This window comes from Xenopus laevis, chromosome 6L, assembly GCF_017654675.1.
Source record: "Xenopus laevis strain J_2021 chromosome 6L, Xenopus_laevis_v10.1, whole genome shotgun sequence".
Classification (NCBI taxonomy): domain Eukaryota; kingdom Metazoa; phylum Chordata; class Amphibia; order Anura; family Pipidae; genus Xenopus; species Xenopus laevis.
Genome location: NC_054381.1, coordinates 113,908,194 through 113,930,347, shown reverse-complemented (window position 1 = coordinate 113,930,347; position 22,154 = coordinate 113,908,194). Strand labels below are relative to the sequence as shown.

Below are 22,154 nucleotides of genomic sequence, written 5' to 3'. Positions count from 1 at the left end.
TTTATAATTTTTTGCCCTTTTCATCTGACTTGTTCCAGCTTTCAAATGGGCGTCACTGATCCCCATCTAAAAAGCAAATGCTCTGTAAGGCTACAAATGTATTGTATTGCTACTTTTTATTTTTCATATTTCTATTCAGGCCCTCTTCTATTCATATTCCAGTCTCTTATTCGAATCAATGAATGGTTGCTAGGGTAATTTGGGCCCCAGCTACCAGACTGCCTGAAATGCAAATTGAAGAGCTGCTGAATAAAAAGCAAAATAATTCAAAAACCTTAAATAATGAAAAAATGACAACCAATGGCAAATTGTCTTAGGATATCACTCTCTACATCATACTAAAAGTTAACTCAAAGGTGAACAACCTCTTTAAGGACCTGTCATCAGATTTACATGTAGTTTAAATGGCCTATTATGGTTTCATATTATGGGTCCACTGCCACTTCATGAACTTTTCCTTCAATCCAGGATTCTAATTCAGACCAATTTATAGACACCCTTCTAAATTTACCCTGTCTATAAATTCAAATTAGTCCAAAGCATCACAGGAGGTTATTTTGTGCACAGTCTACAGTCTCTCTGCATATTTACCATTTATACACATGGAAGAGAGTTAGGAGTGCTGCCCAGCCTGCTGAATATATATGTCTGGAGCCAGATTGCAATAAAATGATGCCATACAAATAAGTTTGTAGTAACTATGAGTGAACTGGACCCCAGAATACCTAAATGTATTTATCTGTTTTGACTTCATTCCCATTAGATTCCCAGAGGTTTTTGCTAAAAAAAAAGTTTGAACTAGGACAAAAAAGGGTGAGGCTTATGCATGAGTAGGCAAAGTTTGGGTGGATTGTGGGTGAGGTTTTGGCATAATTGGCGAATGACTGGGGTAGATCTGGGATGTGGCATTTATCTTCCATTGGGACAATGATTTACTTGACTATGCCCACATACATGGTGCCATGGTGGAAAGTGTGCTAATAAATTGGGGCACCCTGGGGAGAGGGTCCTGCTAAATTAGTAGTATGGGGCCCCATTATTAGTCATGATGTCTCCGATACAGAGTATGAAACCCATTACAATATGGAAGATATTCTTACTCGTGTATAGTATGGTAAAGTTTCGCAATGCCTTGATGTGTCCAGTCTTTCCCAAGTTGTGGTAGAATCTGTCCTAATGCGTCGGACCTTTAAAAGAAAAACGAAATACAGTTTAATACAGCACCCCCACAACACAAATAGAACTGAGCAGCACAGTGTTTCTTAAACACACAACATTCACAGTTTATACTTACATTACATTTTTACATGGAAGTATTAATAAGTGTTTATGCATCAGGATAAAAAAAAGAGCCATATTATCCTAATAACAATGAAAATAATGATGGAAATGTAAAGGAACTACTGAAATTTGTTCAAAAGAAAAAAAAGCACCCACGCTGTAAACTATTGTGATATTAGAAGAAACTGTATAAAATCATTTGGCCTTAGGCCTTGTACATTTATATGGCTATTGAACCCGTTGGTGACCACCAATATTCTTATATAGTACAATATGTGCTAATCTTTAGGTAACTATTTATTAATACACAAATATTCCAGTATGCTAGCTTCTTGTTCTGCTTTCAATGGTACAAAGGCAAGCATAACCCTCACATTTTTGGAAACACACAAGCTCATCTCACAGAGCTGACTTGTACTCACACATTCCAATTTATATATAAAGATGAAGTTGAACTAGATCATACAGACAGCCTGAAATTTGTATGTCAGAGATAAATGATTCAGGTAGCCATACTTTGAAAGATCCACTTGGTAAGGTCGCCAAATAAGCAGATCTTTGGCCAATATGCCCACCCTTGATCGGCAGGCCTTTGTTGTATGGAACAGCCTAAGTTTGTTGTATGGAACAGCCTAAGTTTGTTGTATGGAACAGCTTAAGTTCGTTGTATGGAACAGACTACGTTTGTTGTATGGAACAGACTACGTTTGTTGATTTTAATCCTATTTATTACCACAAATAGTAAAAAAGAGCAGCAGCATAAATTACCAATGTCTTAACACTTCTTTGCTCAGTTTTTTTGCTGCTCCCACACTGAATGACAGTACTAAGCAAAGAAGATGTAAGTTATGATTTTGTTGTTCTGTCTGGCCAGCTGCCCGGTTTAACCCTTTCCTTGTCCTTTAAGATTGTCCTTAGAGTGGAAGAGATTTTCTTACCTTGCAACTTGGAGGATACATTGTATAAAAATCCTATACTTTCCCAACTCAGATAAGCAGCATAGCTGCCTTACTTCTCCCAGCTATTGTTTGGTATAGCTGCTACTCGCACATAAACAACATTGTATTAGCCAGGGTCAGGCACTTTGACTTGTATAATCAGAAGTGGCAGCTCTTTTGCAGAGTCCAGTAATAATACCACAGACTGGTAGAGGAGTGCCACATAACTGCACGAGTATCAACTAGGGTTTTATGGGAACTTTTGCCAATATGTGATGACAGTTACCATTTAGGCATTTTCCCATTAAGTAGGCCTGTATTATGTCATTTGAATAAGTCATAACTATTTTAAGATGGTGTTTCACAGATGAAAAATGTTCCCATGTTGAATTGCTTCAGTATGTGAGGTGAAGCTAGCACACTGCAGGAATCAAACACTAGAATTACACATTTGTAGGACGTATAAACATCAATGTTTTAAGCACAAAGGGGCCCCACACTAAAAAGGCTGAAAGTTCACAGAAGAGGAAATGAGTGGATAAAAAAAAAAGGAAGAAAACTGATTTCCTGTGTCAGACGCAGGCCCATGAGATTTTTGCAACACAATCTGAAATGGTACTTGCTTTGTAATTGTTCCATCAATGTCCGAAATGATTATTTTGTCATTCCAGTTCCACAGATAGATGGTCGCTTCACACCGGCATGTACCTTGATACTGGGTTGTAATGCTGAATACAACGTCATTTGGACCATCCCTTAGATTCAATTTTTCCTGAAATGGACAAAAGAAAATGATTTAAAGCACAGAAGTCCCTCAATTGCATTGCTTCTAATAATTTCCAGGCAGCTTAATGACGCCTTTTAGCAGCACCAGGACCTCGGGTTTTCCAGATAAGGAATCTTACTCCATCCCTTAAGGGAGCTAGCACACGGGCAGATTTGGGGAGATTTAGTCGCCTGGCGACTAATCCCCTCTTCTGTGGGCAACAATCTCCCTGAACTGCCTTCCCCCTGCAAAAATGAAAAAACACCAGCACCTATACAGTCGCGGCGCTTCGATTTCTAAAGTCGCCCGAAGTTTCCTCGTGAGGCAACTTCGGAAATTGAAGCGCCGCGAGTGCATTGGCGTTTTATAATTATAGCAGGCGGAAGGCAGTTCGGGGAGATTGTCGCCCTGCAGAATAGGTGATTAGTCGCCAGGCGATTAAATCTCCCCGAATCTGCCCATGTGCCAACTCCCTAAGTCTGCTAAAAGTGATTTAAACATCAAATAAAACCAATCGGATTGTTTTGCCTCCGATAAGGATTAATTATATTGTAGAATGGATTATTGTTATTAGAACAAAGAAAAAGGAAATTGTTTAAAAAATTTAGAATTATTTGATTAAAATGAAGTTTATGGGAGATGGTCTTCCTGTAATTCCAAGCTGGATAATGGGTTTCCGGATAATAGGTTTTCAGATAATTGATTCCCATACCTGTATTTATATGTAGTCTTGTTTAGCAAAAATAAAAGCACATTGCTTAACATCAAATTATGGTTTTTTTTAGACAGCTATTTAGAAATAAGGGTTAACCTTGCAAAGTGCTCTCTTTTAATTATCTGTTCCAACAAGACAGGCTTTCCCAGTGGGCTCTGATTCAAAGTTCCCTGGTGATTAAGAATCTGTCATATCAGTACTAACAGCACTTTTCCAAATATTTTGTTCCAAGAATCAGGATAAAAGAGAGCAGTTGTATATGACATGGTAAATAGGATCATTCACATAAGTACTGTATGTAATAGTTACAAAGACCTGTGAGATCTTCTTGTTCTTGCTTTCCAATCAGCTCTAATGATGAATATCAATTTCTTCATATCTGTTGGTTTAAAGATAACCTAATACCAACAACATAACCTGCAAATCCAGCATTGACTTTGTTTCAATGGTCCTGTATTTAGCACTAAAGCCGCTTACAGAGAATTCTGGATTCATTAACAGATTGAAACTATTACTTTAATTTTTTTCTTTATTGGTTTAGCCTATTTGTTTGTTTAATGGGGGGCAACTTGTAGGCAGTAAAGGATTAAGATAAAAAAAATGACCCCTTTTCTGGTAGATTATTAATACAGGTATGGGATCCGTAATCTTGAAACCCATTCTACAGAAAGCACCAAGTTATGGGAAGGTCGTCTCCTATAGACTCAATTTTATCCAAATAATCCAAAATTTTAAAAATGATTTCCTTTTTCACTGTAATAATAAAACAGTACAACAAGTATGTGCCAGTGCACTATACTCTTTTCAATATAGAAGAAATGCAGTGTTATGGGCTGATTTATTGAACATTTCTGTAAAAACCCATCTAGTCCCGCCCATCTGTTCCACTTCTTACGGTTTCCTTTCCCACTGCACTGTAGAAGAGGAACCAATCAGCTGCTAGACTGACCTGATAGGGAAATTAAGCCTGTCTTTGCTTGTGTGATTGCAGGGCTGTGATTGGCTATCCATCTAACACTGTCCTTACTATGAAGGACACGCCCACCGCTCATTTGAAACATAAACAGGGATTGTAGCAGATCTATAGGGAGCGCCAATAAAGGGGCCATATTTAAAGTGAATATTCATTTTTAGCCCAATGTAAAAGTTGCATCATATATTATTCATAACTGCCTATAAGATTGAAGGGGTTTTACGTTATCCTATATGTCTCCTTTAAACCACTCTGGGGCTACAACTCATTACAGTAAACCTGAAGAGTCACTACTGCTTTTTCAAGGTCATCAGACTACAGAGCCGTTCAATTAAACAAGTATATTAAAAAAAATAAATAAAGATGACAAATATGTGACATGTATTGGTCCAAGAGTGGAGCCCAATACACAGCTACTAGATTCTGGACTAAAACCACCCAAGTGTGAGCTTGTGGAAAACCTCTTGCAGACAAAACATCTATACAACGCAGGGTAATCAGATGGTTTTTTCTTCAGGTTGTTTTCCACTTTCCGTTGGTGATAACCCAAATCTAGCAAAATTCCCTTCCTCCAGATAAGAAATATTTTCCAATGTTTTCATTGTTGAAAATAATTATAATTATATTTTAGCAGTAATTATACTTCTTGTACTGGCATTTTGTAAAGAAGCAAACATGTGACAAACTAAAATGGCCACAGGCGCCTCAAATGAAAAAAAAATGGGAAAAGTATCCCTAAAAAATCTTACCACCAGTCCCAAATATCCCTAAACTGTTTAAAGGGATACTGTCATGGGAAAAGTTAGAAGTGCTGCTCCAGCAGAATTCTGAACTGAAATCCATTTCTCAAAAGAGCAAACAAGTTTTTTTTTAATTTTGAAATCTGACATGGGGCTAGACACATTGTCAGTTTCCCAGCTGCCCCGAGTCATGTGACTTATGCTCTAGTCACTTGTTACTGCTGTACTGCCAGTTGGAGTGATATCCCAGATATCAATGGGACAAAACAATGGGATGGTAACCAGATAGCAGCTCCCTAACACAAGATAACAGCTCCCTGGTAGATCTAAGAACAGCATTCAATAGTAAAATCCAGGTCCTACTGAGATACATTCAGTTACATTGAATAGGAGAACTGCCAGAAAGCAGTTCCATCCTAAAGTACTGGCTCTTTCTGAACGCACATGCCCGGGCAAAATGACCTGACATGGCTGCCTATACACCAATATTGCTGGTTAGGGAATGAAATTTTATATTGTTGAGTGAATTATTTGCACTGTAGAGTGAAATTTAAAAATAAAAGCTACACCATAAAAATACAGAATATCTTTAACCACAATGTGGTGTGATTCATTTGATGACAGTTCCCCGTCATTGCTTTTCAGATTACTAACACCACGCAGACAAAAACGCCTACAGTATCTAAGTGGAAAATGTGTCTCAAGACTACATTAGCCTGAGAATCTGGTCACAAACGAACAGTCTCAAAATCAGATTCCAGGTGTGTTGGACAGTGTTCAGGCCTTCACCACAAGTTGCTGATGTGGACAAGAAGAAGAAAGACCTTCACATCCCTGGTAAATGGCAATAAATCTTACATGTTTTACACTACAACCCAGGAGTTTCTGACTTGTAGTACTCTGCTGTTGTGGTCCTTGAATAATACTTACTAAAGGTATGGGACCTGTTATCAGAACGCTCAGGACCTGGAGTTTTCCAGATAACGTATCTTTCCATAATTTGGTCCTTTTTACCTTAAGTCTACTGGAAAATCATATAAACATTAAATAAACCCAATAGGCTAGTTTTGCTTCCAATAAGGATTAATTATATCTTTGCTGGGATCAGGTAGAAGTTACTGCTTTATTATTACAGAGAAAAAGGAAATCATTTTTTAAATTTGGATTAGTTGATTATAATGCAGTCTACGGGAGATGGCCACTCCATAATTCAGAGCTTTCTGGATAGCGGGTTTCCGGATAACGGATCCCACACCTGCATTATAATAAAAATTAATTCATGAAAAACAAAAAAGCATTTTTTTTCCCTACTATGAGAAAGTGCACTGAGATATTTTCCCACTCTAAAGCGGTTTATACATACACTGTGACCAGTATATAACAATATAATGGGAAAAGGCAGACAACTGCCACACTGGGGCAATTTAATGGAGGCAGGCCTGGTATTTTCCATCACAAAGCAATACGTACTATTTTGTCAGAGGATAGTCGAAGTGTTTTCTTGTAGGCGGTGGTGCTTCCGTGGCTCTGATGTTCTGTAGATGGAAATTCTGTATTTATTTGTTTCAGTTCCAACGACTCCTCATCACTTGAAGAACTGTCATCAGCTGGTGACCTAATAAATACACAATTATGATTGACTGGGTTTTTTTTTTTTTTGGATTCATATGTATTTTGGTCCTCAGAGTCATATACCTCAATGTCAATGACAGTCTAAATGGCAGTACTGATTCTGAATTCTTCTTGTGATAAAACATAATTAGGTGAATACAAATGTTCTTATGCACTGTAAATAAAATTGTGGCTATTTTGAATGAGTTTCAAACACGTACAAGGTAGTGATGTGCGGGTCGGGATTTCCCCGTCCCTGACCCTAGCTCGTCCCCGCCCACATCCAACCTCTGGATTCCTTTTATAGACCCGTGCCGACCCACCCTGCCGATGATGTAACAAAAGGGGCGGGGCAAGCAGGTGCAGCGCCTATAAAAGAAGAACCCAGAAGTCGGAAGCCGGCATTTGGCGGGTCGGAACCTGTCCGACCCGCGGCTAAACCTGCAGGTCCTGCGGGTATGGGGCCAGCCTGCACATCACTAGTACAAGGCAGTTGACTTCTCTTTGACCGGAGAGCTGCCATAGTGGCTGCACTGTACATCTCTCTTACTTTACACACAGCTGTCCCAGATTCTGCTTTAGCATGTATTGTTATACACTGGCTGGGGATGGGCTATAGCCGTATGAGGGTTTTTATGAGGAAGAAGACTGCAGAAAGCATATTAGGATTGCCCTCACTTTACTGCAAAGAATTCTAAATTCTCTACAAGTGAGATATTTCTTGTTGACTTTCCAAGTCTATGGGGAAATCCCTCAGAGTCCCGGGATTGCTGCCAAGCGGGATTCTACATTTTTAGTGAAAGCTTGGATTTTGGTTTTAGCTACACTATATAACTGTATATAAAGAGGGATATAGAATGATACAAACAATCTTAAAGCACATGATTTAGCCAGAAGACATGACTTAAGCTCTCTAAAATTACTTCCATGGCATCAACCCAAGACAGGCTGAACTTTATAGGTGAGAGAATTAAAAAAAATATTGCTATATTCCAATATAGCAATTATATTTATATGTAAAGATGAATTCAACAACTGGGGCTAGAATAGGAATTCAAGTTAGGCTACATATAAGCCCCCCCTGCTAGGAGCAGTTATTTCTGTATGTATAATTTCCCCAATATAGAAATCATGTGTGTGGCTACTCCCTGGTTAACACCGGCTATTTTCTTCGCAGGCTAATAGTCAATATAACTTTTGATCACCAGAAGATGGGGGTGTAATTCTGACATGTGCAAAAGGTAACATGTGTACAGCATAGGTCATTTCAATCTCTATTTCTCAATAGAAATCTAAACGGTACATACCGTAAGTTAATGTTTATGATGTTCTGTATTACTATTGTATTAAAAAAAAATGGAAAAACAAAGCCAAATCCTGCAATTTGTTTTACACAAGCAATTTAGTGTCCAGCTCCTTTGTCTGCATGCCTCTCCTACCCGTGTGTTTTGCAATCGTTGTGTTTAGACAGATGCTGCTAAATAAGTTAGTCCAGGCCCTATATGGTACTAACCCAGTAAATTGGTGAGCTGTAACAAAGAGCAGGGGGTAGACAACATGTTTGAATACTATGTCATCGTTTAACTCTATAAAGCAATCTAGCCGAGCTACTGGGATTATAGCCAGGTATGAAGAGCACATGATGTCATTCAGGACATTCATAAAATATGTGTTCTCCAAAGACGGCAATAGAAAGCAGCAACCTGGCTGAAGCCCAGATACGATTCCAACCAAAGACTGCAGGTTAATGACTTTTACATTTAATATTTCCTACAATGTATTCAACACAAGGTTTCAATAGCTATTTTTTTTATTGTGTCTAGAGCAAGATTAAGCATGCCTTATTACCGCTCAATAAACAATACAACACAAACCATGCAAACGTATTTACATTAGATCTAGTTTCAGGCCTGTGGAGCTACTAAACAGTCAAAAAATGGCCTTATTGGCAGCATATTTATATTTTAATTTGTGAACATAGCTTTCCTAACCAGGCCCATACTGGGATTTAAAATACACTTTGGTATTTCAAGTACACAGAAGCCCTAACAGCCCCCCATGCCCTCACCCACCAGTCTATGAAATAGTGACTGGCAGTGATCCCCAACCAGTGGCTTATGAGCAACATGCTCTCCAACCCCTTGGATGTTGCTCCCAGGTGCTTATCTTTGAATTCCTGGCCAAACAGAGACTCCTGTAGGCTGCCAGTCCACATAGGGGCTACCAAATAGAAAATCACGGTTTGAACCACCTGGGAACCTTTTTCATGCTCATGTTGCTTTCCAACTCTTTTTACAATTAACGGTGGCTTATGGGTAAAAAAAGGTTGGGGAACCCTGGTGTAGGGCATCTTATAGCATTTGCCAGAATTCACTGATTGCCAGTCTGGGACTGGTCCTACCCAGAAAAAAGAATTGAAAATCTAGGCACTTATCAGAAACTTTATCATGTAAGGTCACTGACAATATATATGTACAAGTAATCCAACAAAGAACATTTACATCATTAAGATGTATGTTTTTATACCTGGATAATTTGCATAAACAAGGTATGAAGGTCACTTCAGGATGAACTACTTTTTTCAGCATTCCACCAACTGAAGGCTGTAGAGCAGGGGTCCCCAACCTTTCTCCAACCTTTTTTACCTGTGAGCCACATCCAATTGTAAAAATAGTTGGGGAGCAACACAAGCATGAAAAAAGTTCCTGGGGGTACAAAATAAGGACTGTGATTGGCTATTTGGTAGCCCCTATGTGGACTGGCAGATTACAGGAGGTTCTGTTTGGCAGTATTCCTGGTTTTATGCAACCAAAACTTGCCTCTAAGCCAAGAATTCAAAAAGATGCACCTGCTTTGAGGCCACTAGGAGTAACAGCCAAGAGGTTTGAGGGCAACATGTTGCTCGCGAGCCATTGGTTGGGGATCACTGCTGTAGAGGGAGGTGGATGTGGTAGGCCAGCAACATGTGGATGTTTGCAGGTTGTCTACATCAGATAAATGAACATCCTTACGAAAAGCAGCACCTGACAGGAACCCACTAATGAGATTTTTTAGGTATATTTGTAATGTACTGTAGGTCAGTTTCCTAGCAGAGAGCACAAGTGTTCAAATAATGTGTCAGACATACCTTATATTAGGCTGCTCCTTTGTTTCAGATGTTTCTTCGTTGCTTGGTTCTGCATCCAATTTATCCTCCTTTGAGTCAGGCTATCAGACAAAATATCACATCTTTAATTGTCTGCCTAAATTCAGGTGTTCCATAAAGTAAATACGCATTATATATTCCTAATATTTGGATGGAAAAAATGCACACTACAGCAATATGATAGATATTGTAGAAATATTGCTTTACAGTAGACTGTAATGTGGCATTGTAGGTTCCTTCCATGCCAGCTATACACAATACCCATATTTCAAGCAAACAAAAATTTAATTTTCAAGCACTCAAAATAGTTTCTATTGTTTTACGTTAGTGACTATTCCTGTATTAAAACAGTGCCACAGATTCTCCACTGAATTGAAATCAACGTTTTGACTGGGCCATTGCAGACCATGTGCGTTGTTATGTATGCAACAATAGCAACGAGAATCTTCTACAGAAATAGCCCAGGCCGGTGCAGCTTTTAGCGAACCAAAGAACAGGAATGTTATTATAATCACTGGGGGGTCCCTAAAATGTTTGCATCCCAGAGTGATTTACACTTTAGTTCACGTTTAGGCAGTCTGAAACAGGTTCCCTAGATTTTTGTACCACCCATTCTTCCTTCTGCTTTAACAACATACTCTGTAGTAATTTAGTAGCAGAAATGCACCTTTAATATGCAAGGAGAAGTAGAAAATGGCTCTTATGTCTGAACATGGCTGAATGCAATGTTAAATTAACAATTAAAACTTAATTACAGACACTTAGGGGGTTATTTATCCAAGGTCAATTTTGTGTGGTTTTTAATACCTCAAATAAACTCACATCTCAAATGTTTGCTTATTTATGAAAAAACTCTAATGTAAAAAACTTGAATCAGTGCAGTCGAGGTGAAAACTCAAATACTCAAATTGATTGAAATAAGTTCTAGATCCCAGAAGTCATGCAGCCATACATCTTATAAGTTTACCTGCTGTACCATATTTTCCTTCTTACGCCAGAACCACCATCTTGCAGATTTCTTTGGCATTTTTTCTTTTACCCATGTTTCAACGGTCTCCTGTAAAAGTCATGTTCAAGTCATCCAAATTATTCAAGCCCAAATAAAAGGCGTGATAAAATGTCATAAATGCTATTTCTCAGATTGTCTGGATATGGGGTTACTGCATATACCTTTTCAGCGGGTGTACAAGGCAGTTGTTTATAGTAAATCATATAAAGCATTAACATGGTAAACATGGTAACGAAAATAATGTTGTGGGGTATAGAAAATTGTATAGAGTATCAGAAACTATACAATAATCAATAGCTCAAAAACGAAATGAAGCAAAACATGAAATCGATTAGGGAGTGCTCTCTACAATTACTTTTTACTACTTAATAAACAATTCATTACCATTGCACAATTCACTTAAATTTGTATAGATAGAAAGAGAAAAAGTACCCCGCTTAATCACTCCAATAACAGTAGTTATTACTGTTATTGGAGTGATTAAACGGGGTACTTTTTCTCTTTCTATACAAATTTTACTGAATTAATCTGATCTAGGTCAGACCTCTGCATTAATACAAGGATAAGAATTGTTTTATTATACAAGGGAATCACTGGTGTGTTTGAATTTTCATTGCACAATTCACGACACCTCTGTATTCATTTAAGGATAAGACAAACTTATTGTAAGCAACCGAGCATAAAACGAATATATTGTGCTGTGTAATTGTTTAAATGAGTTAGGGAAAGGCTCCTGATCTGGAAAACCCTTCAACCTAAACATTTTGGATAATAGATCCCATACCTTATGTATATGTGTATATAACTATACCAACTTTGCCCTATAATTGCAGATTCCCAAATCCGATGTCCCCAGTTTCTTCAGTCCCCACTGAAGCCCTGCCCACACTTCCAACTTCCCCAAATGACACAATTTGCCCTTTTCAAACCCCCAAATTACTCCCTCAAACACCATTACCTGCATCCCATGTCACCCGCTATGTATTTGCTTGATTCTCTATCTTCTTCCCAAATAACTTGCTGTGTGCCCATATCATATCTGGCCTATGCACTCCCCGTGCCCCTTTGGGGCAGATTTATTATCATTGAATATGAATGAATCACTATAATAAAATGCAAGAGAGATCTCACTCCCACGTTTCTTGCATCAATTGTTTTTCTTATATTACAAGATTTTTTATCAGTTTATTTAAAAAGTCTTGAACAGAGAGTCATTTTTATATATTCTAGTCTCTTTCTCCCGATCATCTCGGTCTCTCGGATTCATTAAAAATGTTGAAAGCAGCATTTTTCAGCTCAATAAATTTAAGAAAAAAGGAGCACTCAAGGTCCATAATAGAATGTACTTCTTGGTTACTGAATAGAAATTGTTTCTACAAATACAGGTATGGGACCAGTTATCAGGAATGTTCTGGACCTGCAGTTTTCTGGATAATGGGGCTTCCCATAATTTGAATCACCACATTATGTCTACTAAAAAAACACAAGCATTAAATAAACCCAATAAGCTTGGTTTGTCTCCAATAAGGATTAATTATATATATATATTTTTCCAGTTTCTTGTTCTACCTACCTTTGGTAAGTTTTTCTGGAACACTTGCAAACTCAAGATCATGGGAGCAGCCAATACCCAGTTGTAGTATCTGTTAAAAACATACCATTAGTTTATAAAGTTAGCAGAGCAGACATGGAATGAGTAACAGATAGTTAGCCTGCACATAGCCATTTTATTGTCAATCACTGCCACTATTGTACTTGAATTCAGAAGTTGAGTTTGTTGGTACAGTATTCTAGTCTACCAGAGAGCTTTTGGGAAATCTGATTAATAGGCTGACATATTTTTATACTTCAGCCACACAGGTGGATGACCATACTGCTATTTGAAAGTTTGTGCTCATGCAGTTGTTTCACCAATGACCCCATAAAGTGGGAATTAGATAAGCAACGTGGTTCTTCCTGTCAGATAAACTGTGTTGCAATTGCAAAGATAAGGCCAAAGTTGACTAAGGGCTAGTCCAAACGAGGAGATTCGGGGAGATTTTGTTGCCTGGCGACTAATCGCCTCGTCTTTTGAGCGACTATCTCCCCGAACTGCCTCAGCGTTTTTCCTCATAGGCTGCAATGAAAAGTCGCCTGCACTAATGCACATGCAGCGATGCGTTTTCAATAGTCGCCCAAAGTTGCCTCAGTGAGGCAGTTCGGGGGGGTTGGTCGCTCAAAAGACGAGGCGATTAGTCGCCAGGCGACAAAATCTCCCCGAATCTCCTTGTGTGGCCTTACCCTAAAGGTCACACAAGGAAAAAGATAGAACACTGTGTAATCTTAAAGGGATTGTTCATCTTTATATTAACTTTTAGTATGATGTAGGAAGTGATATTCTGAGATAATTTGCAATTGGCTGTCATTTTTTATTATTTGTGGTTTTTGAGTTATTTAGCAGCTCTCCTGTTTGCAATTTCAACAATCCAGTTGCTAGGGTACAAATTAGCCTAACAACCATGCATTTGAGACTGGAATCTGAATAGGAGAGGGCAGTATAGAAAGATTAATAAAAAGTAGCACGGTCAGGTCAGAGTGCATAAGGCAGTCAGGTTTCTGTGTGCTCCCATATAGATAAATTGGCAGCAATCTGAAATCTAGTTCTCCATAGAGACTACAGCACCAAATTGATATTGTTTTAAAAAACAATGTTTCAAATGTTGACAAAATGAGAACATTCGCCTGCATACAATGACATATATCATCTTCAAATACAGAAATGAAAATCCATAATCTTTCAAGAGGTATAAAAGGAAGATAGTCACAATAACAAAATATGTATTAGTATAAATGTAACCTCTAGAAGTGCCAAAAGCAGTCAGTACAATGGAAGTTTACCTGTTATAAATCCGTACTACCAAATTAGGATTATCAATAATCCCGGGGTTCTCTGCAAACTGTTGGTAAGTAATAATGTGTTCCTTGAATTTTTCTGCAACCGAAGAAGAGAATTGAGGACCATTAATATAAAATCAATTAATATAAAATCATATTCCTAACCAGCTATTGAAAAAAAAGTGGGAACCTGCAACAGAGATGCCAAACATTTCATAAAAAATGTAGTATAAGGATACTGATCAAAGCCACCTCCATGGCTGCAAACATACTTGATTTATATCTACTGTATGTACAACAAAGAGCAATTTATATCTCCCTGCACTAAACGATTATAATTGACGATTTTAAAGCTAATACTAAAAAATTGTACCGTATGGGATCCGTTATCCGGAAACCCGTTATCCAGAAAGCTCCGAATTACGGAAAGGCGGTCTGCCATAGACTCTATTTTATCTTAATAATCCAAATTTTTAAAAATGATTTCCTTTTTCTCTGCAATAAACAATGCCTTGTAATTAATCCCAACTCTAATATAATTAATCCTTATGGGGTTTATTAAATGTTTATATGATGTACTAGTAGACTTAAAGTATGAAGATCCAAATTATGGAAAGATCTGTTACTCGGAAAGTCCCAGGTCCCGAGCATTCTGGATATCAGGTCCCATACCTGTATTCATAGTTAAAAAATAATGTCCATCAAAAAAAAGACCAGAAAAATACTAACCAATATAGAAGTATGGAGGCACCAACACACAATAATTAAACAAGCCAACTAGTAAGATTCGCAAAGTGTGTCAATACATCTCTTCTAATGAGCTTCAAAGAACGAAGTTCAATAAACTCTCCCTATTCACACTGTACAGTGCTAGTTTATAGAATAGTGAAGTCAAGAGGTATTTGATAAAACGCAATTAACAAAGGTGTCTGCAATTATACATGCACCTTACAACTTCACTGTAGCAACGACACACTGGTTCAGCATAATGTGCCCGAGGTGCATATTACACGGGGAGTGAACTCAAAGTAGGTGTTTTTTTTTATTTTGTTTTGGTTGCAAAAAAACAGGTGTACTGTAGGCTGTCAGTCTCCACAGGGGCTACCAAATAGCCAATCACAGCACTTATTTGGCACCTTCAGGAACTTTTTCATGCTTGTGTTGCTTTTTACATTTAATTGTGGCTCATGGGTGAAATAGGTTGGAGGGAGTTACTAACATGTTGTGCATATATAAGCAACTGACTTGAATTTACTGAATCACATGTTCCTGTTATTACAAACGATGGGCCTATCAGAATGCCAGATGGTAGAGTCCTGCACGGGTCCATTTTTTGGAACCTGTACCCTGCATTCTGCAACCCGCATTCTTACCCACTTAGAGCCGCTACCCGACCCGACAGTACCTTATCCGCAACCCGTACCCGCGCACCATCAAGAATCAGGAATGTTGTCATAGTAAATCAGAAGTGACATCATCGGAAGTAGAAATGAAATGCAAGCGTATTCACTCTGCTTATTTATTGCTATAGATAGTAAATCTGTTCAATGAATAAAATAAGAATGCGTATGTCTCGGGATCCCTTGGCTGCTAGACCATTATCAGGGGAAAGAAAATGATAACAACACTGACCTATAGGTTATTATATTCCTTAAAAATGCAGACAGCAAAAAAAAGTCGTAAAACCGGAAGTGCTGTCATTGTAAACCGGAAGTGACATCATCTGAAGTAGATGTGATCAGAAAAAAGGAGTAGGTATCGCTTTTGAGAAGATCCGCGGGCCGACCCGCAGAACTGTGTCTATACCTGCACCTGGAGCTTCTACCCGCAAACCACCAGGTTTTTGCGGGTGACCAGCGGGTACCCGACACGCTGTAGGACTCTACCAGAAGGCATACTATTTGTGCACAAACTAAAAAACAATTGTACTCTATTTATCAACAAGGGCAAAAATTTAACCCAAGTTGCAACACTTGCTATTTTGCTTGAATTCTATAGAAAATAATGCATCATGGGGAAGAAATAAAATAATCATGGCAAAGTGTGCCAATATTTTAAACCAACAGCTTTGACATAAAGTATTTGTGTTAACGCAACAAATGGTCACTGTACCTGTACCCACCTGGAATGTGTCCCTTTAATCTAGATCAAGGATCCCCAACCTTATTTAGCCATGAGCCATATTGAAATTAAAAAAAAAAGTTGAAGCGCAACATAATTAAGCAAACATTTTTGTGGGTGTCAAATATGAACTGCAATTGGCTACTGGTAGCTTACAGGAGGGTGTGTTTGGCAGTACATCTGGTTTTTGTGTAATGAAAACTTTTTTTAGGCCAGGAATTGCAAAAAGAGTGCCTGCTTTAAGCGCCACTGGGAGCAATAGCCAATGGGTTGGTGAACAACATGTTGACTGCGACGCCACCGATTGGGGATCACTGATCTAGATCAACAAGCACGGTAATGGTTTGTTGTGTATTATGTAACATATTGCAGTCTTATTAGATCATTATCAGTGCTACTTGGTATTGTTATCCAAGTAAAACAAATGACCTAAAAAAAAAAAAGATTGGATAACTATTTTTTCAAAAAGGGCTAATGATACTGATAATGATTCTCTTAGCTCACCTTTGGAGATTTCTCCATTCTCACTGAGACCACCGCATAATGACAGTGTAACATCAGGCAGATCCATGGGAGAATCAGACAGACACTCTGTTCCACTGTCTGCAGCAGCGCTTCCCACTGACTGAGGAGACTGAGAGCCAGACAGCAGGTCAGATTCAATCCACTGTCTGGAACCAGGATCTGATTCACTGAATGATAAGGAATTCTTGTTATAGACATCATTATAGTCATGTTTTTAATATCGTGCAATTTAAGATGTATTGTAAGAAGTAATTTTGTATATAGGAAGTCATACATGTTCTCCACTGGTTTCCGTACCAAGTAAAACAAATATACGTCAATTTGAAAGGCACTATATTAATTATTGCCCAACAGCCAATAAATTATTGTGCAATATTTGGGGGTGTATTTTTTACAGTGGAGACAAACAGATTTGCACGTTTGATTATATTATAACCTGCTCCCAACAGGCAAGTGCATGTAAATCAACACATTCCATGAAAAAGGAGGGGATAGCTCTGGGTTAGATACTAAAGGTGCATACGAGTAGTTTGTATTTCAGTTACTCTGATACAGTTCCTTAGGAGAGATTTACCTGTATGGCTTTGTGAAGTGATATTTGGGGGTGTATTGATTAACATTGGAGACAAACATCTTTGGAGACACAACCAATCAGTTCTTTGCTTTTGTTCTCTAACCTGTAGGTGACTGTTTTAATCTAGTTGCCGATTGGTTGCTATAGGCAACATCACTGACCATGTTTATCTCCAATGCTATTAAATATGCCCTATGAGTGCAGCAGGAAGTATATGAATGCACTCTTTTTAAGAAGGCTTGTGTGGTGCCATCTTTGTTTTAAAAAAATAAATAAAAAATTAACTTGGTTTGTTAAATAACATTTACATGTCATAGGAACAAGACAACCCATGAGTGCTTTATTCTACTTGTTATTTGTGTTGGACCGCAACTAGGAACCTGGGCTTTGTTTTGGTGTGTGTGTGTGTGTGTGTGAATTTCACAAGTAGAAAGTTAAGATATGACATTAATAAAATAAATTTACACGTGCTACTGTACACTCTGCAAACAATATGTAACATTGAAACAAGCTCTCACAGGGTGTACGATTGTGATGTGCGGGTCGAGTTTTTCCCGACCGCACCCTCCCACCACCCGCGCCCGACTTCCGGGTTCCTTTTATAGACATGTGCCGACTCGCCCTGCCAATAACACAAAAGCGAGCAGGCACGCTGCTATAAAACTGGAAGCCAGCTGTGTAAGGTTGTATGTGGGGAGAGCAGGATGAAGAGCCCAGCCCCCCACAAATAGGGGTGCGAGGTAGGCCTGAACCAGACTGGTATCGGGCCTGCCCGCACATCACTAGTGAACAATAATAAAGAGAAACACTGACATTCTATACCTTTTGGGAAAATACAGAGCTGCTACTTCAGGCTCCAAGATGTTTAAATCATCTAGATATATATCACCGGGGCCCTGATGCTCGCTTCTTTTTTGTACACCTGTTTAGAATTAAAATGAGAAGAGCTTTCAGGATGCTATGCAGCATGTATTAGCAAACATATGCATTCTCACTGGGCACACAATTAACAGTAGGCCATAAAACAGGAACTGACCAGTTCAAACACATTCCTTTCTTTTGTGACTAGAAGTTATCCAACATCCTATACCACTACAAGAAAAAGAATGTTCTAACTCCAGCCTGTAACACTTCAGTGAGTGCATTTAGACATATATCAGTACCTTTGCCTCAGGTCAACATAAGGAATCACTTTCTATAAAAAGCAATCAATCTGATGAGTCCGTAGACCAGGTTCTGCATCTCATTATCTATATTAATGGTGTTACTGGGACTAAATTACCAAATTCCAGCGTGAGGGAAAGAAAGCAAATGTTCCATACGTATAATTAAAGTTGTGAAAAAAAAAAAAAAAGTTTTTTTTCTTGACAATTCTATTTACTAGATTTATACAAGTTTAAGTGTACCTTTTTTCTTGGTTGGCGAGTCTGTTTTTAAGGAAGGTTTCATTTCAGGCAAATTATGTATACTCTCCTGCGTGAAGTTTTCCTCTGGTACAGATGGGGAGCTTATGCCACTTTCAGTAGCAGGCTCATGCAGCTGATCTGGATCCATAAGAACACCTATAGAACATGGTCGAGGCTCTGGTTTCAGCACAGTGCAAACAGAGTCTTCCATGGATACTTCATCTGCTTCTCCGACCAATGCCTCAGAGCTGATCACCCTGAAATGTGTATTCTCAGAAGGTGTGATGGTGGCTGTCCTCAGATGGTCTGTTCGCTCTTTCTTGCTCACCTTCAAAATTCAGATAGGGTATACTGAGATGACTGAACAAGACTGCCAATATCAACCAACATGAAAATAAAGCAATAAGTGATTGGTGCAGGAATGCATAAGGGGCAGACTAATTTGAATTCACCATTTACTGGCAGAACTATGGCAATATATACATCTGGTTAGTATTTTAAACCTCTTCACTAATAATAACATTCATAGAGGGGGGAAGATCAGTTTTTGGGTACATCAGGACACAATTTTGATGTAAAAGCCGGGAAAACATTATTTAAAACATTATTTAAAATCAGGGAAATGGACCCATTGAAATGCATTATAAATGGTGGCACCGAAAATTTAAAGTGCGGGGAAAATTAAAATCAGGGTACACAGGACTTGATAGTGAATAAAAAAGTGTTTTATTCAACGTTTCAGCCCCTCAACTCGGCCGTCTCTAGGACAATATTTATGTAGGTTTATTACATATCATACACTATGCTCAGCAAATGTTAATACAAACTGAGACTTCAGAGATTGCAAAGCGCTTATTACAAAGAGTATCTACATTCCCTTCTTATGATATTTATTTGGCAGGATTTGCTTTTAAATAGAAACAAAGTGTACTGTTTCATTACACTATGGGTGTTCACCTTGGTTGACTCAGGAAATCCACCCCATGTCCATTGCATCTGAGGCTCATTTCGAAGGATGCTGTCCCCAGACTTTACTTCCAGTTCAGAGTCACTTTTAGGGCAATTGGATTGGCAAAAGTGGCTGAGAAAAATAAGGAATTTGTTTATTTGCAAATAAAATATTTGAAAAAAAATATTTCTCTTTCTAGCTTTTTATTGGTTAATGCCCATGCCCCTACCGAGCTGTTAATAAACTACATAACCCAGTATCCTCATAGAGGCAGGGCTGACAGGGGATGCTGGTAGGAAGAGTTTAGCAACAGCCAAGGGGGTTAGAAACAACAACATATCAACGAAAGTAGAATAAAAAGGTATCACGAAGATCAATGGAATAAAGAGAAAATTAAAAAAGCTGTTGGTCACACATAAGTAATAAAACAAACACTTAGGGGCAGATTTACTAAGGGTCGAAGTGAAAATTAGAATTTTTATTTAGTCAAAACTCTCAAATTCCAATTGTGAATTATACAAACTCCATTTGTGATTTTTCAAATTTGAATCGAGTTTTTAGAATTCGATTTGAGTTTGTGGGTCATTTAAATTAGTTCAAGTTTAAAAAATTCAATGTTATTAATCAATTTTGACTAGTGGAATTTGAATTTTTGGGAGTTTAAAAAAAAACTCACATGAATTAAAAATTTGACCCTTGATAAATGTGCCTCTTAGTATAATACTGGAACTACTTAATAAGAAGGGGGAATTAATATCTTAAGAATTGCTACACTACATTAAACTAGGTATAACTGAAGCAACAAAGAAAGAAAAAAAAAAATCAGGGCGCCACATGTTTGCCATAGATGTCTATTTGATTTACAAGTAGCTCACAAGCTTTGCTAACATTTTAATGAAGAACAAACACTCCCAGTGGCAGAACATATGGAATTCGAACTGCAGACCAACAGGAGACAAAAATATTTCTACCTGTCCAGGGGAGACCAGTCCCCATCAGAGAGGGCATAACGATCTAAACTGTGGCTGAAAGATTCCTCCCTTAAGGCTGTGTTTGAAGAGGACCTGTAGAAAGAAAGAAATAAAAACATCAGTAAAGCGAAATATAGATCTACTTTGAATGCTTGCCTCTAGTCTTGTGATGACAACACATATAGGGAAATGTAATAAAAGGTGCAAAATTGCTCTTAGTCCTATAACTTATACTAGTAAATCCCCTCATGGGCAAAACACAGGACTGTATGGGGGGGGGGCTGCAGGTCACTTCCTTTCTAAGGCAAAGTAAAGCAAAACCAGCACAAACCTTGATGTGGTTTCAATAGGCTAGAGTCCTGCAATGGTCACTACTTTTAAGTCAAATATAGCCCTATATATACATTTATGAAAGGTGACGCAGTGCTGATACACTTCTCACAGCTTGGTTGAGCAGAGGTTAAATGAATAGCAACGGCTAAGCTTTTGGCTTCCCTCTCATATAGAACAGCTTCACAATATATTGCACAAGGGCCTTGGTGAGTACAAAAACATAATTCCTTCCCCGTGAAGGCTGCATGAATTCAAAAGCCAGCCACCTTATAATAAGGAACAGACATGCAGTTAAGCATTTATACTCAACAGGGGACTGGAATAAAAGACAATGCAAACCTCATCAGTGATCAGTTTAAAAGAGAGAGATTTTGCAATGCCCTGCCAGTTATCCCACTGTACATTTGCTTTTGTAGAACAGGGGGAAAAAAAAACAGACGTGCTTAATAAAAGCTTTGCATAATAGGAGTATTATTCGCACAGATGAAATCATACCCCAGACATTTAAAGAAAAATAGAAAATATTTTGCTCATCTACAAAATGACAGATTCTAGGCTTCGCTGTTTCAAATCAGAATAAGGCGCACTCTATAGGACTACCAGACTGTTGTATCGAGTACATTGATTTTTACTGGAACACGATTAAAATACACCTGTATTTTAATCATGTTCCAATAAAGATCAACATTTTAACTTGATACCACTGACCTGTGGTAAGTGCCTCCTTCTTCTAATCTGAATTGGGGATTGTCCCCATGCTACGGGTTCAGAGCAGCAGCACCTGGGCCACCAATATGTACTGGTAAATTTGATTCATAATTACAGGTATGGTATAGGTTATCTGGAAACCTACTGTATTATCCAGAGAACTCCGAATTACGGACAGGTTGTCTCCCATAGACTCCATTTTATCCAAATAATGCAAATTTTTCAAAACAAATTCCTTTTTCTCTGTAATAATAAAGCAGTTCCTTGTACTTGATCCAAACTAAGATATCATCAATCCTTACTTGAAGCCAAACCAGGTTTTTGGTTTTATGTAATGTTTACCTGATTTTCTAGTAGACAAGGTATGAAGGGCCAAATTACAGATGTAATCCGGAATAACCCAGGTCCGAGCATTCTGGATAACAGGTCCCATACCTGTAAGTAATTAATAATTGGAGACCTGCATTTGTGAAGATCCGAGTATAGCAATGGGTCTGGGGCATGTATGATCGGAA

General features: G+C 38.3%; 1 protein-coding gene across 6 annotated transcripts in view; it reads right to left on the bottom strand.

Moving 5' to 3' along the window:
- lpin2.L (lipin 2 L homeolog) overlaps window positions 1-22,154 on the bottom strand; it is a 72,066-nt gene that overhangs the window by 7,973 nt on the left and 41,939 nt on the right. For all 6 annotated transcript variants that reach the window (XM_018267923.2, XM_018267922.2, XM_018267924.2 and 3 more), the window contains exons 5-16: window positions 20,599-20,691; window positions 19,636-19,759; window positions 18,679-19,006; window positions 18,095-18,194; window positions 16,678-16,865; window positions 14,056-14,149; window positions 12,752-12,821; window positions 11,137-11,226; window positions 10,152-10,231; window positions 6,884-7,028; window positions 2,843-2,991; window positions 1,101-1,187 (exon numbers count right to left, since the gene is read on the bottom strand). In XM_018267923.2, coding sequence (XP_018123412.1) covers window positions 1,101-1,187; window positions 2,843-2,991; window positions 6,884-7,028; window positions 10,152-10,231; window positions 11,137-11,226; window positions 12,752-12,821; window positions 14,056-14,149; window positions 16,678-16,865; window positions 18,095-18,194; window positions 18,679-19,006; window positions 19,636-19,759; window positions 20,599-20,691 — 1,548 coding nt within the window. The remainder of the gene's footprint in view (window positions 1-1,100; window positions 1,188-2,842; window positions 2,992-6,883; window positions 7,029-10,151; window positions 10,232-11,136; window positions 11,227-12,751; window positions 12,822-14,055; window positions 14,150-16,677; window positions 16,866-18,094; window positions 18,195-18,678; window positions 19,007-19,635; window positions 19,760-20,598; window positions 20,692-22,154) is intronic.